A 17,320-nucleotide genomic window follows, 5' to 3' on the forward strand; every position below is an offset into this window, starting at 1 on the left:
AAATAACACCTAAACTATTGCATGCCAAGAATACAAAGAGATACAAAGTGGCCAACGCAAGGAACTGGCTAACTCAAGAAGAGACATGTAACCAAATCACAGAACATACTCAGCTATGAGCATAGATAACATGAGCATAAGTTAAAGTAGAAAGTAAGAGAAGAATGCCTTAGACTGTCGAGAAAAATCAGGAAAAGATTTCACAGAAACTTTCAGTTGAGTCTTTAAAAAGAGTAGAAGTTGACCAGAAGACCATGGTACACAGCACATACAAAACATACATGCCCCAAATATGAGAATACCATGCAAAGTAGTTACTGTAAAAGCAAGGACACAATTTTTTTTATTGCACAGGCTAATATTTACAGATTAGGAATTACTGCTTGTCCATGCTAATATGCTAATTTTCTGCTGCTGTTTATAAAAGTATTTTTCAACATCTTAAATTAAGCATTAAATATAAAATGAGTCATTTTCATTAAATAAGTACACATTCCATATTTGAAAGAAAACTATTGTCTTTTCTATCATAAAACAGGTACATCATGGGACGTAATGATGGTGGTTTGCTATTCATTGATTCCAAAACTGCTCAAATCAAATTTGTCAAAAACATCGATCGTGATGCTACTTTCATAGTTAACAAGACAATCACAGCTGAGGTTCTGGCCATAGATGGTAAGAAAAATATTTCAAAATGGGGCCCCTGGCTGCATAGAGCATGTGATTCTTAACCTTGGGATTGTGAGTTGGGTGTAGAGATTACTTAAAAAATAAAAATCTTTAAAAAATTATTTCAACAATTTTTACAGACATGTTACTCCAACTGGTATTTCTTTATTAATAGATGATGATGATTATTTAACATATTACCGTCACCACTAAATAAAGTTAATTATCTTAGGGGACTTGGGTCTCAAATCTGAGGCAGCTGAATCCAGAAGAGTGAGCATTCCAATTTCTCAGTGGAGTTTGTAGTACCAGTGAATTCTGTGTTCAGTCCCTCTGGTTTGCTATGTTGAGGCAGAAATTTTTAGACCTCCAGGAGTTTCTGGTTTTGAGAGGATGGATACAGATTGACACAGAATGGTTGTCGGGAAACTTCAGCTTAAATGCGAGGTACCTTTGTGAGTTACTTATAAAGTGAGCCACTTACAGAGATCTCATATGACTACATCACTGAACAGAGAAATCTTCTGGGCTATTTAAAAAATAGTATTCATTAGGGGCGACTGGGTGGCTTAGTCGGTTAAGCGTCCGACTTTCGCTTAGGTCATGATCTCGCGGTTCGTGGGTTCGAGCCCCGCATCGGTCTCTGTGCTGACTGCCAGCTCAGAGCCTGGAGCCTGTTTCGGAGTCTGTGTCTCCCTCTCTCTCTGACTCTCCCCTGCTCACGCTGTCTCTCTCTCTCTCCTAGAAATAATTTTTTTAAAAAAATAGTATTCATTAAGTGTTTGTGTTCCATCAAGTATAAATTAATTGATGTCCAGGCAGGAAGCAACCATAGGAAAATATAACAAGAATAAACACCAAAAATCATGTCACCTGGGAAAACAGCAAAAAGCTACACAGGAAACAACAGAAATTATTCACATAATCCCACTACTGAGAAATTTGATTGTCAACGTTGGAATATTTTTCTTCAATTAACTTCTATACTTTGGATAATAAAAATAAATCATTGTTTATTCCAAATATTTTGGCTCAAGGTTTAGAAGCAAAAATCTTTCACATAGTGCCAGGTCCATGCACTAGGATACATTTAAGAAAATTATTGTTTTTATGTTGATTGCATTGGTAATCAGTGAATGGATCACCTTACAGGTCTTGGTTTCAAGCTTATTAAATTAATAGCCAATGCTACTAATATAGTCACCAGCTAAGTTGATAAATTTAAATTTGCTTTTTCTAAGATGTGGAAATAAAATGGCATCTTTTTACTTGTAAGAATAACAAATATAGTTTCTCATGAGAAGACATGAGTGTTGGCTGTGTGCAAGACACATTTAAAAGGCTTTCTTGGGCGCCTGGGTCGCTCAGTCGGTTAAGCGTCCAACTCATTATCATGATCATTATCATCCGACTCATCAGATCATGATCTCGTGGTTTGTGAGTTCGAGCCCTGCGTCTGGCTGTGCTGACAGCTCAGAGACTGGAAACTGCTTTGGACTCCGTGTCTCCCTCTCTCTCTGCCCTCCCCCACTTATGCTCTGTCTCTCTCTCTCAAAAATAAATAAACATTAAAAAAATGTACAAGAGTTTCCTGGGTACAACTATTCTGTATATTTCTTTAACTCTAAAATGTTATTCTTGCAGAAAACACGGGTAAAACTTCTACAGGCACCGTATATGTTGAAGTACCTAGTTTTAATGAATATTGTCCAACAATCATCCTTGAAAAGAAAAAAATTTGTAGTTCACGACCTTCCGTGGTTGTCTCAGCTAGAGCACTGGAAAATAAATACACTGGCCCCTACACACTTTCCCTGGAGGAGGGACCTCTAAAATTGCCAGTTGTATGGAGTATCACAACACTCAATGGTGAGTAATAGGAAACTTGCTTCCATAAATGAAAGTTGGTACTGCTTTATATTTCCGGATGGATAAAGAGCTCATTTGGGAGCAAGTCTTTTCCAAGAATGACTGAAAAAATTATTTGCAATGAAGATGTGGTCCTAGTCTCACGAATTTCTTCTCTCTTCAGAAGAGAAAAGGAATGATATGATATAATATTAGCACCATTTAATGTTTTCTGTTTTTCATGTGCAGTCTGTTTTATAATTTCATGTTTTTACTGTTTTATGTCTACCCCAGAGCATACCATAAAAAGAATAGAGTCAGGCATCTATTTTATTGTAGAGCTGTTTAAATTTCTAAATATATAAACTTTTCCTAATGGGGCAGATTGTGAACAGACACAAATCACTGGAGGAGTTGCCTGTTCAAGGCTCAATGGAAGTGCTACTTATTCTGTCACTAGTCAGGAATCTTGAGAGCACAGTGGACTGAAATCCCCATTAGTCCATTAGCCAATAGGAAAGAGTTAATCCATCCTTCCTTTTCTCCTTTTATGATGCTAATTTTACATTTCCTATGTTTTCTAGGAGTCTCATAGAAATAGCCATTGGACTAAATAAAAATCTTCTCATTTTTCTCCAGCACTTTTTTGAACCTTTCTTGCTTCCTTCCGTGAATGTGCTCTATTGCGTCCTAGTCACAGGTGTCACCAATTGCTAAAGTCACCAAAGGGATCTTGTTCTCCATGGCCTTCTTTCCTAGGACCTTACTGATCTTGATATAAGTCTCTAGCTCCAAATTATTTGTGTAGCATTTGGGTCCAAATGGGTTTACTGGTACATGGCACATGGCCAATAAAAAGGTTGCAAAAGAAATATCAGAGACAGATAAGACCCAGCACTGGGCACGCCTGCTTGGATGAGGCTGCACAAGGCAACAGTGGTTGGACTAGGTGGATCAGTCATGATCTCAAAGGGCATGGTAGGGTCAAGAGTGGTTCAGTTGACACAACTCTGCAGCTTGCAAGAGCTGATGTTGGAGCCCAATTAGAAAGGGACAACATAGCAATAGAGAACGGAGAATGATCAATATTCAAGAGTCAGATAGGCAACAGACTGTCACTTCAGAGAATCCCATACAAAAACTGGCATTTGGGTACAGGGGATGCAAACTATCAGGAACGGCTGAGGTAGTGGCAGCCAAACAGAAATTCAGTCTTGAAGCCTAAGTGTCCATCAACAGATGAATGGATCAAGAAGATGTGGTTTATCTATACCATGGAATACTACATGGCAATGAGAAACAATGAAATCTGGCCATGTGTAGCAACATGGATGGACCTTGAGGGGGTTATGCTGAGCGAAATAAGTCAGGCAGAGAAGGACAAATACCATATGTTTGCACGTATAGGAGGATTAGGAGGAACTTGACGGAGGACCAAGGGGGAGAAGAAGGGCGGAAATGGTGGGGGAAAGGGAGAGAGGCAAACCATGAGAGACTCTTGAATGCTGACAAAAACTGAGGACTGATGGATGTGGGGGGGAGGGGGGGATGGGCATGAAGGAGGGCACTGTGGGGATGAGCACTGAGTGTTATGTAGAAACTAATTTGACAATAAACTATTTGTAAAAAAAAAAAAAAAAAAAAAAGAAATTCAGTCTTGATAAATCAGGCATAAAAACATGAACTCAGAGGGAAGGCATATGTTCAGAAGGCCACACACGAGAGTCCAGGGGGTTGGTGCAGATGTACAGGTGAGTGGTTATGCCACAGGAAAGGGGGCCTTCATACCAACATGATACCTGCCTCCTGTCATCTTTCAGGAGAAGCATCAGGGTAGGACTGAGTTTTCAGGGGTGTCAATAACAGGGGCAGAAAGGAGGACATGGAGGATGTGCAACCTGATTTACCCAACTGAATCCCTTATCACTAATAACTGCTCAAATCTCACCTTACTATCAGCCTCACTGTGACAATGTTGTTTAAGGTGCCCCTGGTTCTGTTAACAAAAATAAGTAGTTTTAAGAACAAAAGACACCTTGTCCTGCTGTTGATTTGTATGATGTTTGTCTGCAGCTACTTCGGCACTCCTTAATGGCCAAGAACAGATGCCTCCTGGAAGGTATACGATCTCGCTGACAGTTACCGACAGTCAGAACAGACAGTGTGAGGCACCAGAGAGCCTGACTCTGGAAGTCTGTCAGTGTGACAACAGGGACACCTGTGGAAATTCTGACGGGACCAAAGGCCCTGTACACACAGATAGAGGCTCATCATGGAAGCTGGGGCCTGCAGCCATTGGCCTGATATTCCTTGGTCTTCTGCTACTGCTATGTGAGTACACCAAAGCCGACTTCTGTTTTTGATGGGGAATCAGTCTTTGCGGAGGCCTGCTGCACAAGCAATGCCATCTTTGCAATGTAGAACCATCCCTTAATTGTGTTATAGGCAAAGATAGGGGAAAGTGACATTCTCAGGAAGAATCTGACATGTTTAAAGTTAAAGTGTCATTTGCCAACAATCTATATTCATAATACAACAAAGCATGTCATGTATGTTAAACATTTAGAAAACAGCAGAAGAGAATCAACAAAAAAAATTAAACTTTGAACTAAAATTAAATAGGACTTTCTACACACTCCCGGTAATGTTCATAATCAAAATAATTCCTTTACCCACAATGCACTACTTTCTAAAATGTCTTCTTCATATTTAAATCTCATGAGATTTTATTTATTTTTTTTTTACAAATAGCTTATTGCCAAACTGGTTTCCATATAACACCCAGTGCTCATCCCCACAAGTGCCCTCCTCCATGCCCATCTCCCCCCTCCCCCCCACATGCATCAGTCCTCAGTTTTTGTCAGCATTCAAGAGTCTCTCATGGTTTGCCTCTCCCCGTTTCCCCCACCATTTTCCCGCTTCTTCTCCCCCATGGTCCTCAGTTAAGTTCCTCCTAATCCTCCTATATGTGCAAACATATGATATTTGTCCTTCTCTGCCTGACTTATTTTGCTCAGCATAACACCCTCAAGGTCCATCCATGTTGCTACACATGGCCAGATTTCATTGTTTCTCATTGCCATGTAGTATTCCATGGTATAGATAAACCACATCTTCTTGATCCATTCGTCCGTTGATGGACACTTAGGCTCTTTCCATGTTTTAGCTATTGTGGAGAGTGCTGCTATGAACATTGGGGTACATGTGCTCCTATGCCTCAGCATTTCTGTATCCCTTGGGTAAATTCCTAGCAGTGCTATTGCTGGGTCATAGGGGAGTTCTATTGTTAGTTTCCTGAGGAACCTCCACACTGTTTTCCAGAGGGGCTGTACCAGTTTACATTCCCACCAACAGTGTAGGAGGGTGCCCGTTTCTCCACATCCTCGCCAGCATCTAGAGTTCTCTGATTTGCTCATTTTAGCCACTCTGACTGGCGTGAGGTGGTATCTCAGTGTGGTTTTGATTTGTATTTCCCTGATGAGGAGGGATGCTGAGCATCGTTTCATGTGTCTGTTGGCCATCTGGATGTCCTCTTTGGAGAAGTGTCTGTTCATGTCTTCTGCCCATTTCTTCACTGGGTTGTTTGTTTTTCGGGCGTGTAGTTTGGTGAGTTCCTTATAGATTCTGGATATTAACCCTTTATCTGATATGTCATTTGCAACTATCTTTTCCCATTCCGTTGGTTGCCTATTAATTTTCTGGGTTGTTTCCTTGGCTGTGCAGAAGCTTTTAATCTTGATGAGGTCCCAACAGTTTATTTTTGCTCTTGATTCCCTTGCTTTTGGGGATGTGTCAAGTAAGAAGTTGCTGCGGTGGAGGTCAAGGAGGTTGTTTCCTGCTTTCTCCTCTAGGGTGTTGATAGTTTCCTGTCTCACGTTCAGGTCCTTTATCCATTTTGAGTTGATTTTTGTGCATGGTGTGAGAAAATGATCTAGTTTCATTCTTCTGCATGTTGCTGTCCAGTTCTCCCAACACCATCTGTTAAAAAGGCTGTCTTTTTTCCATTGGATATTCTTTCCTGCTTTGTCAAAGATCAGTTGGCTGTATACTTTTGGGTCCACTTCTGAGTTCTCAATTCTGTTCCATTGGTCTATGTGTCTGTTTTTGTGCCAATACCATACTGTCTTGAGGATGACAGCTTTGTAGTAGAGGCTGAAGTCTGGGATGGTGATACCTCCCGTTTTGGTTTTATTTTTCAGTATTACTTTGGCTATTCGGGGTCTTTTGTGGTTCCATACAAATTTTTGGATAGTTTGTTCTAGTTTTGAGAAGTATGCTGGTGCAATTTTGATTGGAATTGCATTGAATGTGTAGAGTGCTTTAGGTAGTAATGACATCTTAACTATATTTATTCTTCCTATCCATGAGCATGGAATGTTTTTCCATTTCTTTGTGTCTTCTTCAATTTCCTTCATAAGTTTTCTATAGTTTTCATCATACAGATCTCTTGTATCCTTGGTTAGGTTTATTCCGAGGTATTTTATGGTTTTTTGTGCAATTGTGAATGGGATCAGTTTCTTGATTTCTCTTTCTGTTGCTTCATTATTGGTGTATAAAAATGCAACCGATTTCTGTACGTTGATTTTGTACCCTGCAACTTGGCTGAATTCTTGGATCAGTTCTAGTAGGCTTCTGGTGGAGTCTGTCGGGTTTTCTATGTAGAGTATCATGTCATCTGCGAAGAGTGAAAGTTTGACTTCCTCTTTGCCAATTCTGATGCCTTTGATTTCCTTTTGTTGTCTGATGGCTGATGCTAGGACTTCCAGCACTATGTTAAACAACAGTGGTGAGAGTGGACATCCCTGTCGTGTTCCTGATCTCAGGGGGAAAGCTCTCAGTTTTTCCCCGTTGAGGATGATGTTAGCTGAAGGCTTCTCATAGATGGCTTTGATGATGTTTAAGTAGGTTCCTTCTATCCCAACTTTCTCGAGAGTCTTTATTAAGAAGGGATGCTGTATTTTGTCAAATGCTTTTTCTGCATCTATTGACAGGATCATATGGTTTTTATCTTTTCTTTTATTGATATGATGGATCACATTGATTGATTTGCGAATGTTGAACCAGCCCTGTAACCCAGGAATGAATCCCACTTGATCTTGGTGGATGATTCTTTTGATATGCTGCTGGATTCGATTTGCAAGGATCTTGTTGAGAATTTTTGCATCCGTATTCATCAAGGATATTGGCCTATAGTTCTCTTTTTTTGTTGGATCTCTGTCTGGCTTGGGAATCAGAGTGATGCTGGCTTCATAAAATGAGTCCGGGAGTTTTCCTTCGACTTCTATTTTTTGGAATAGCTTGAGAAGAATTGGGATTAATTCTGTTTTAAATGTCTGGTAGAATTCCCCAGGGAAACCATCAGGTCCAGGGCTCTTATTTGTTGGGAGATTTTTGATCACTGATTCGATTTCTTCACTCGTTATGGGTCTGTTCAGGTTTTCTATTTCTTCCCGTGTGAATTTTGGTAGTGAGTGTGTGTTTAGGAATTTGTCCATTTCTTCTAAGTTGTCCAATTTGTTGGCATATAATTTTTCATAGTATTCCCTGATAATTGCTTGTATTTCTGAGGGGTTGGTGGTAATAAGTCCATTTTCATTCATAATTTTGTCTATGTGGGTGCTCTCTCTTTTCTTTTTGATAAGTCTGGCTAGAGATTTGTCAATTTTGTTTATTTTTTCAAAAAACCAATTCTTGGTTTCATTGATATGTTCAATTGTTCCTTTGGTCTCTATGTTGTTTATTTCTGCTCTAATTTTTACTATTTCTCTTCTTCTACTGGGTGTAGGGCGTTCTTGTTGCTTCATGAGATTTTAAAATAGAAAGAGTAGAGACTTATTACATTCAAAATATTATTTGATTCACAAGATTTTGATTTAAATGCAACTTTTTAAAAATCTATCCATTAAATAAAATAAATTTTACTTTTCCTGAAAAATAAAACCTGTGTAGTTTCCTTAAATGTGTTCAGTCAACTTAATCTTATTAATGAAAGCCTTTAAGAAGATGTATATATATGTGGTAAGCTATTTTCAGGAAGTGCTGGATTAAGGAATAATTTCTCAGAGCCCCTGATGTATTAATGTTCATTATAAAGCTCAAACTTCTATATTATCTATAGTTTTCCTCAGATTTATTTGGCCAGGGTTCTCTTTCTATTTTATTTAATGGATAGATTTTTAAAAAGTTGCATTTAAATCAAAATCTTGTGAATCAAATAATATTTTGAATGTAATAGGTCTCTATGTAAAAGAATTTCATGGCAAATTCTTGTATAAATAAGAGAAACCTTTGAAAAATTCAGAATCACTTCCCAAATTTATTACAGAACCATAGGCTTGTAGAATAAAATGATTGTTCATGATAATCAAGTTCACTCCTACCCCTTCGTTTAAACATTTTAAAATTTGTGAAATACTTTCAAACCACAAAGAAGTACAGAAAATTACATGACAGCCACACATATAACCATCATTCAGACTTAACAGGTATTAATATTTGCTGTATTTGTTCAGATCTCTTTTCATAAAAAAAAAATAGTAAGTTGCTATACAACTGTCAGCATGACATCTAATGTTCCTACACATGGCATATATTCTCCTTCCTCCCTCCCCAGAAGTGTTTCCTATTTTGCAGTTTATCATGCATCATTTCACTTAATAGCTGAAAATGAAGTACCTTTCAGTTTTTCAATATCATATTAGTCAATTTCAAAACCAATTTTTTCAAGTCCATATATGTGAGTCTTGACAAGCATCCAGCTCAAAAAGGGAAACTGATTCAGATTTTCACGTAGTTCACAGATTTATGTGTGTCTAACTCTATGGAAAAAACTATACCAGGATACAGCTATAGTAGAATTTACTACAAAGGGGGATTACAGAGGCTTCACAGAATAGAAGGATCATCAATTAAGGCTTGAAAAACCAGTCAGATATAAGTAGAAAAAGAGGGGAAAGTGCTTCCAAAGGGTGGAGGCTAACAAATGGTGAAATTGTGAACATTAAAAGAGATGAAACTGGAGAATGCATGGGCACCAATTAGAAAGGGCTTACATACCATGTTATGGTGTTTGTACTTTAAGCTCTGAGAAAAAAGAGCTACTAAAAGCATCTGAATAAAAACCTAGCATGTTCATATTTGTGTTTCAGAAAGATAACACCGGCAGTGGTGTGTACTGTAAATTAGAAAGGAAATTACAGTTAGGAGGTTATTGTAATAGTTCAGAGGAGATGATAGAAGCTAGATTCAGAGCTGTGACATGAGACTGGAAAGGAAGGGGCAAATGTGTGTGAGGCTTTACATGGAGAAGATTTGGAGACTCATGAATATGAAGAGTGGATAGGAAATCCAGCTGAACCATTGAATGCAGTTGTCACTTAAATCATTCAATGAAACTGAAAATATTAGATGAAGCACATATACATAGGTTGGCACTGACAAGCTTAATTCTGAAATGCTGACTTTTAGGTTGTGGATAAATTACAGAGGCAGGTCTTTGTACATTTGGGATAATGGCTCTGGAAGGCATTCAAAGAAAATACACTGTGTTATTCTCACAATCACATCTGTCCTGTCCTGCTACCATTTGAAAACTCTCCATGTTTCGATTTTTGTGCAGGACAGAACACACATTTTTCAGACCGTAGAAATGCACTTGACACTTTGGAAAACTTTTTCTGGATACATTTATAAAAACCAAGTATATATTGCAGATACAGCGATAAGCAAGATCTCTAAAAGATTATGTATGCCCACTTACAAATACTCACCATCCAGATGTACATTCATCACCTTAAAAACTAACCAACTCACACACACAGACACAAAAAACCAACTAACCAACTCACAATATTCCATCCCACACAGTAACAAAGTCATAGAATTGAGAATGGCAATTTTAAAAAGCCAATAGAAGTATCATTTATATGAACATTATATTAAGCTTTATGAAAATACATCAGTTATGTCCAACCTATTTTATTTACGTACTTGGCCTATTTTCATGCTGTGTATATCTAATATATATGACTAATATAATTTACATAACTGATGTAGCCCATCCAAACAACACTAGCAAATAGCACTCACCACCACCTCAGAGCACTCACTCACTCCTCACAGCACTCACTACCACCCTTTCTTATACTACTCACTTATTTGATCCTCACAATAACCTGTGATGTAGATAATATACATTCTCCCATTCTCTGGATGAATTCATAGAAACGAGAAAAGACGATATAACGTATCTAGCTGGTAAGAGGTGGTACCAAAATACAAATCCTAGAAGTCTGACTGGAGAGACTATGCTCTTAAGCCTCTTACTAAATCACCTCTAAAGGGACAGAATTCAAATGTGAGGATTCAAGAGGCCTTGACAAGCAGAGGGAGGGGTGGGGTCACTGACTACCTAGCCTTCCAGTGCTTCTTTTCAAGTGAGAGTACAATATTTTTCTCTTGGTCCATTAGCATGAGAATGAAGTTTATCTTTATTGCTAAGATGTGACAGATATGCACAGGAAGAATGAAAATTACCCTGACTGGAAGGTCCCTCCAAGCTAGAGATTCTTAAGTCACAATTAAGAGTGCATTGCTATTAGCTCATCATTCTACTTGTGGAGGGAGTTTGCTGGTTAATTGCTATTTACTACAAGATCTTTAGAATCCGGGTTACAGGAACATTACCCTGCCCACCTACCCCAAATCCTGACCATCCAGGTGTGTATTCACCCAACATAATATATATAGCTCAGCATATACAAATAAATACAATGAAAATATATATCTAATACAGAAAATGATTGAGGAATTAACAACCACCTTTATCATTCATCAAACAGTGCCTGTTTTAAGAAAATACACATATCACAAGAATGATCTAATCCATCTCCTTCAGCTTCCTAATCATATGAAATTTTAGTGTGCTTACATTTTATTTTATAGAAACTAATTTTGCTTTTTATTAGATTTTCCACGAGTACTGAAAATATTGTATTTTCTTTTTAACATTTCAGACAATTGTCATGTCAAAATGTTTCCAAATGATTCAAATGTTCTGATATTTTGTTTTCCTTTATAACCAGTGGCCCCCCTTCTGCTGCTGACCTGTGACTGTGGGATGGGTTCTATGGGGGGAGTGACAGGAGGATTTATCCCAGTTCCTGATGGTTCAGAAGGAACAATTCATCAGTGGGGAATCGAAGGAGCTCAACCTGAAGACAAGGTGAGGACCCAGTTTCTAAAACATTTATTTCAGGGCACTTGGGTGGCTCAGTCAGTTGAGCATCTGACTATTGATTATGGCCAGGTCATGATCTCATGGGATTGATCCCCACTTGGAATTTTCTCTCTCCCCTCTCTCTGCCCCTTCCCTGCTGGCAAGTGCTCTCTCTTTCTCTCTTTCAAAATAAATAAATAAACACTTAAAAAGATTAAAACATTTATTTCAATCACATAGAACAAAATTAGATTTATACTCAGGTTGGAAAGGGGGCAATGGGGTATAAAAATAAGACACTCCTTGACTTTTAAAGACCTTTGTGAGTCAGTGCTGAAATGAATGGAGTCTTTTAGGATCATAGCTCTTCAGATGTTATATCATAAAAATGGTTAGTCCTGCAAGAATTTGGCCATCTTGTAAAGTCATCTTTTGCAAAGAGCCACATTTCACCCATACTGCCATGAAATTTGGTTCATTTTTAAATATATTTATTTTTGGAACATGGTTTGCAGGAAATCACAAATATTCGTGTGCCACCTATAACTGCCAATGGAGCCGATTTCATGGAAAATTCTGGTAAGTGAACAACAAATGGGTTTTTTAAGGCAATACCGGGCTAAATAAAAAATGCTGAGAAATAATAAGTGTTCATTTTCTTAATAATTTGCATATATGTACACATGCTGGGGAGATGTTACCAGTGAACAATGGGTTTAAATGAAAAGATTTACTATTAGTTTATCAGTCAATTCCATGACCTAGCTCAGGTTTCAGTGAGTTCATTGAAGTTCATTATCCACTGAGGCTGCCATTTTTAATAACTGAATATTTGTTATACATTTTCCAAATTTTGATAAAGTATAGCTCTCAGTCAATTACTAGTTTTTTAATTAGGAAAGATTTCACACATGTAGAAAATGTAAAAGGACATATAACAAGCACTATGTACCTACCACTCAATTTTGACTATTCTTAGAAATATTCTAAGACTGGAATATTCTTCAAATATTACACTGGTAATATTTGCAGTTAAACCTCATGTGTGCACATCCTCAATCTTGTTGCCCTTCTTCCTTCCCCAGAATTAATGATACCCTGATTTGAGTTCAATTACCAGTTTCATATTCAAGCATAATGGGACAAGACAGTTTATGTTGTGATATAGGTGATTATTTATTTCTTTGGCTTATCAAATGACTGTTTTATTCATATTATCTCAATGCCACAACTAAGGCATAAACTAGTGGAACAAGAAGACCTAATGCTTAATATTAAAATTTTTCTTGGGGCACCTGGGTGCTCAGTCAGTTAAGCGTCCCAACTTCAGCTCAGGTCATGATCTTGCGGTTCGTGAGTTTGAGCCCCACGTTGGACTCTGTACTGACAGCTCAGAGCCTGGGCCTGCTTCGGATTCTGTCTCCCTCTCTCTCTGACCCTCCCCTGCTCGTACTCTGTCTCTCTCTCAAAAATAAATAAACATTAAAATGTTTTTTTCTTAATTCCATATTTAGCAACAGATTGTTTTTAAATGTCCAGGCTGCAAAGTCTGCATGAGATCACCCCAAAATGTCTGCCTTTATCAGCTGCCCCAGATCCTCACCTGCTTCTCCCATTTTATTTCCATAGCAAAAACTGTATTCAGAATTCTCTAAAAACATATAACTTTCCTTTAAAGTATAATGTAAAGGTAATAGGTAGAACAGTCATACTCATTACATTTTCTTTAGGCACCACAACACTACTTTAGTTCCTGCTAATTTGCATAATTATATTATGTATGTTTCCTCTTTGGTTTCTATACTGCAGCAATATGACAGCTTAATTTCAATGTCTTTTTTACTGAAAACAACTAAGCATTGCATTAGAAGCTTTCCATGACTACGTGCTGAATATGAATATTCTCTTTTTACTTTATTATTTCTGGCTCTTGTCACTGAAAATCTATTTCCTGTATATATTTTTCAATTAGTATGTTTTCAGAGCTGTTTCATCTGCTAAGATCATCTGTACAGCCTGCACCTGCTCTGTTACAGCCTCAGCTCCTCCGTTACCCTCACATAACAGACCATAGGATGCTCTTATCACCTCTAGTCATTTAACTGTAATTTCTCCCACTTATATACTTATTTGCTTTATTTCACATCTGTTCAGGGATATCAAAAAACAGCTAAAAATAATAATAATTACTGCATAGGTTGCTACAGAATTGTCTCCCCCGTTTTTAGAAGTTTGTACGAATACCTATGCTGGAGGAACAGTGGTGGAAGGAGCTTCGGGAATGGAACTGACCACCAAGCTTGGAGCAGCAACAGGAGCTGGGGCCGCTGCAGGATTCGGAGCAGCCTCTGGACTTGGCATTGGCTCTGCAGGACAGTCCGGAACAATGAGAACAAGGCATTCCACTGGAGGAACCAATAAGGACTATGGGGAAGGGGCAGTAAGCATGAATTTCCTGGACTCCTATTTTTCTCAGGTAATTGGGTGGAAAACTCTGTGGCTTTGTTATCTTTACATTAGATGTCTTTTCACTTGACAATACTTCAGTTTTGCAATTCGTTTGTATTTTATTTATAGCTTGTTAAAATGGAAGAAGAAAATAGGGTTCTTTGATGTCAAAATAATACAGATGACGTAAGGTGGCTGCCACAATGGAGCTACTAGTCAAAAGGAAAAATGGTAGATGACACAAAGGGAGATAACATAGCAAGTGGAACGTCATCCCTCCAACCAGAATAACAATGGAAAGCAAAATCTTTTGCATATTGGGGTCAGCAGCATCTTCTGTAGGAATACAAAGAGCTTATTTTGTGTTTCCTAGATCATGAAGTATGTCAGAACACACATGCGTATTTTTCTGAGACAGGGTTATAGTATTCTTCACAGTTTCAAAGGAGTCTATGCCCCCAAAAGTTGAAGAACCATTGAATCAATGGCCCAAAAATAAAAGTGGGGAAAACGGATGTGATCGAAGATCACATTAAGTGTCAGGAAGCATAGAACTGAAAGGAACAAGTGTTAGAAACAGAGGAGACTCTGAGAGGAAGGTCTTGCCTCTTGACTGGTGCATCCATAGAACAGATTTCACACACAGTTTTGGTATCAGAGCTGCTAAGTCCTGGGATGCGGCCTGTTGCTGAGAAGACAGATCCTGACACAGTGACCGGTAGGGAGAGCCTGTTTGGGGTGAGGACTCTTGGGATTAGGGATGAGGACTCTGAGGTGTGATGTGGGCCTTATTAGGGGTCAGGCTCCAACAAGGAGTCTAGCATTAACAGAAGCACACACAGGGAACCCCACACGTAGCTCAGTGAATAACCTCCAGACTTTGAATACATTCAGTTTGTAGGCCAAGATCCACATAAGTACCTTCAAAAACCCAGAATTTAAACTTGAGCCTAGTCCAGATTCAATTTTGAAATAATGTCAACACTATTGTTCTCCAAACACCAGATCATTTCTGTAACAAGACTGTTGATATACAGAGCATGCCTTTACTTCTATGGATTACCTAAATTACACATTCATGATCAAATCTTGAGTTCTATGAACTGTACTGTATTCTTCAATCGATGCTCTTTTAATATTCATCTCTTCCACTTTTCTCCACCTTTAGAAAGCATTTGCCTGTGCAGAAGAAGACGATGCCCAGGAAGCGAATGACTGCTTGTTGATCTATGATAATGAAGGAATGGGTGCCCCCAGTTCTCCCGTGGGCTCCGTGGGTTGTTGCAGTTTTATTGCCGATGAGCTGGATGACAGCTTCTTGGACTCACTTGGCCCCAAGTTTAAAAAGCTTGCAGAGATAAGCCTCGGGATTGATGACGAAGCCAAACAATCTCAGCTGCCTACCCAAGACAGCCATTCTAGGATTGAATCTTGTGGCTATTCCCTAGGACCCCAACAGCCAGAATCCGTTAGGGGCCAGACTGCGTCAGGCAGTCAAGGAGCTTCTGCTTTGTCTGCTTCCAGCTCTGTTCTCCAGCCAGCCATTGCCATCCCTGACCCTTTGCAGCATGGTAGCTATTTGGTAACAGAGACTTACTCAGCCTCTGGTTCTCTCATGCAACCTTCCACTACAGTCTTTGAGCCACATCTCACGCAAAATGTAATAGTGACAGAGAGAGTGATTTGTCCCATTTCCAATGTTCCTGACAACCTACAAACTCCAGCAGAGCTACGAGGGTCACGTAATACTATCTGTACAGAAGATCCTTGTTCCCGTCTGATATGACCAGAATGAACTGGAATTAAACATAGCAGCTGAATACAGATATTTGGACCAAACTGTTCAAAGTAGCATAGCAAAGCTCACAGTATTGGTCTAATTAGGCCCTAATTTGGTACCCTCATAAACTAATCATGATTAGTTTCAATTTTCTAGTTAATACCCCCAAACTGAACGTGTCACTTGTACTCCTCAAGTACCATTAAAGTGGTAGTAAATCTTGATGTTTCTCAAAAAAATCTCAAGATCATATTCAGTGGGAAAAATTTCACTTAACAATTAACAACTTTTACACCGCTATTGTGGCAGTGCTGATGAAAGTTATTTGTTGCTTTAAATAAAATGCAGTGTGTTTCAGTGGATTAGGCACTTGGAGTCAAGAGCCCCAGTTCTTGTCTCTGTCACCTTTTCTTCTGTCACTAATAATGATGTAAGAGTCAAAACATCTTTGCTAAAGCATTTCGAGCTGCTTGGAAAAAGGACATAGTTGCAGCTGAGTTTTTGCCACCTTCTCGGTGTTGGGAAACCTTAAGTGCATCTTTCGCTCAAGCTAAAGGCTGTTGGCTTATGCATTAAGCTTGCTGTATCTATATTCCTCAATTCTCAAAACAAGACAGTTTTGAAATAGAAATGTGGAACATTTAGGAAACTTTAGAGTGGTGTAAATAATATTTTGTTTCTGTAAACTACTTTGAAGCGATCTATCCAAGGAAAATATTTTACATTGAGCTCCTTCCTACATCCTTCTCGGTACAAATCTTGTGTTAATAGTTCTTGAAAGTTACCCTATTTTTAAATGTCAGTGAGTTGATGTAGCTTATGTATGACATAGCATGTTTATTGTGTTAACAATGACTACAGGCCTCGTGAGAATACAAAACATGGTTTTTCTCATAATCAAAAGAGGCATCTGACTAGAATGACATACGGTAAAATTTTTGAATATGTATAATAAGCACCATTTCAAGTAAAAAATGGATATGGAAAGAGATTGTCAATAACCTCTATTAAGCCTCACTCCTTTTAAACAGCTTCACCAATTTAATTCTCTAGCATAACAGTGTTAGGTTAGTGAAGATTTAGAAGTTATTACTTCATGCACATGGCCATGACAGCAATGCAGTTCTTCAAATCATTTCTGGTCATTCAAGATCTTCAGCCTTTAGCCCATAGAGAACACCGACTTCTCGTCAACATTTTTGTCATAGCTGAGTCTTTACAAGGTCATTGTTGAGCTCCATTATCTCTAATTGTATATGAAATACTCCTCTCTGGGTTTGTTTGTTTGCCATATTCAAAACATATTTGCTTTTCCAGAAGGAATGCAAAGTAATAAAGTGTGTTTTAACACAGAA

General features: G+C 38.5%; 1 protein-coding gene across 1 annotated transcript in view; it reads left to right on the plus strand.

Annotated features, from left to right (window-relative positions):
- DSG3 (desmoglein 3) overlaps nucleotides 1–17,320 on the plus strand; it is a 35,767-nt gene extending 18,447 nt beyond the window's left edge. The window contains exons 10-16 of the mRNA XM_039254449.1: nucleotides 539–678; nucleotides 2,317–2,541; nucleotides 4,594–4,851; nucleotides 11,604–11,743; nucleotides 12,253–12,316; nucleotides 13,966–14,213; nucleotides 15,354–17,320. Of these exons, the coding sequence (XP_039110380.1) occupies nucleotides 539–678; nucleotides 2,317–2,541; nucleotides 4,594–4,851; nucleotides 11,604–11,743; nucleotides 12,253–12,316; nucleotides 13,966–14,213; nucleotides 15,354–15,971 (1,693 nt within the window). The 3' untranslated portion in view covers nucleotides 15,972–17,320. The remainder of the gene's footprint in view (nucleotides 1–538; nucleotides 679–2,316; nucleotides 2,542–4,593; nucleotides 4,852–11,603; nucleotides 11,744–12,252; nucleotides 12,317–13,965; nucleotides 14,214–15,353) is intronic.

The sequence above is a fragment of the Hyaena hyaena genome, unplaced genomic scaffold, assembly GCF_003009895.1.
Source record: "Hyaena hyaena isolate Hyena2069 unplaced genomic scaffold, ASM300989v1 scaffold_490, whole genome shotgun sequence".
NCBI lineage: Eukaryota > Metazoa > Chordata > Mammalia > Carnivora > Hyaenidae > Hyaena > Hyaena hyaena.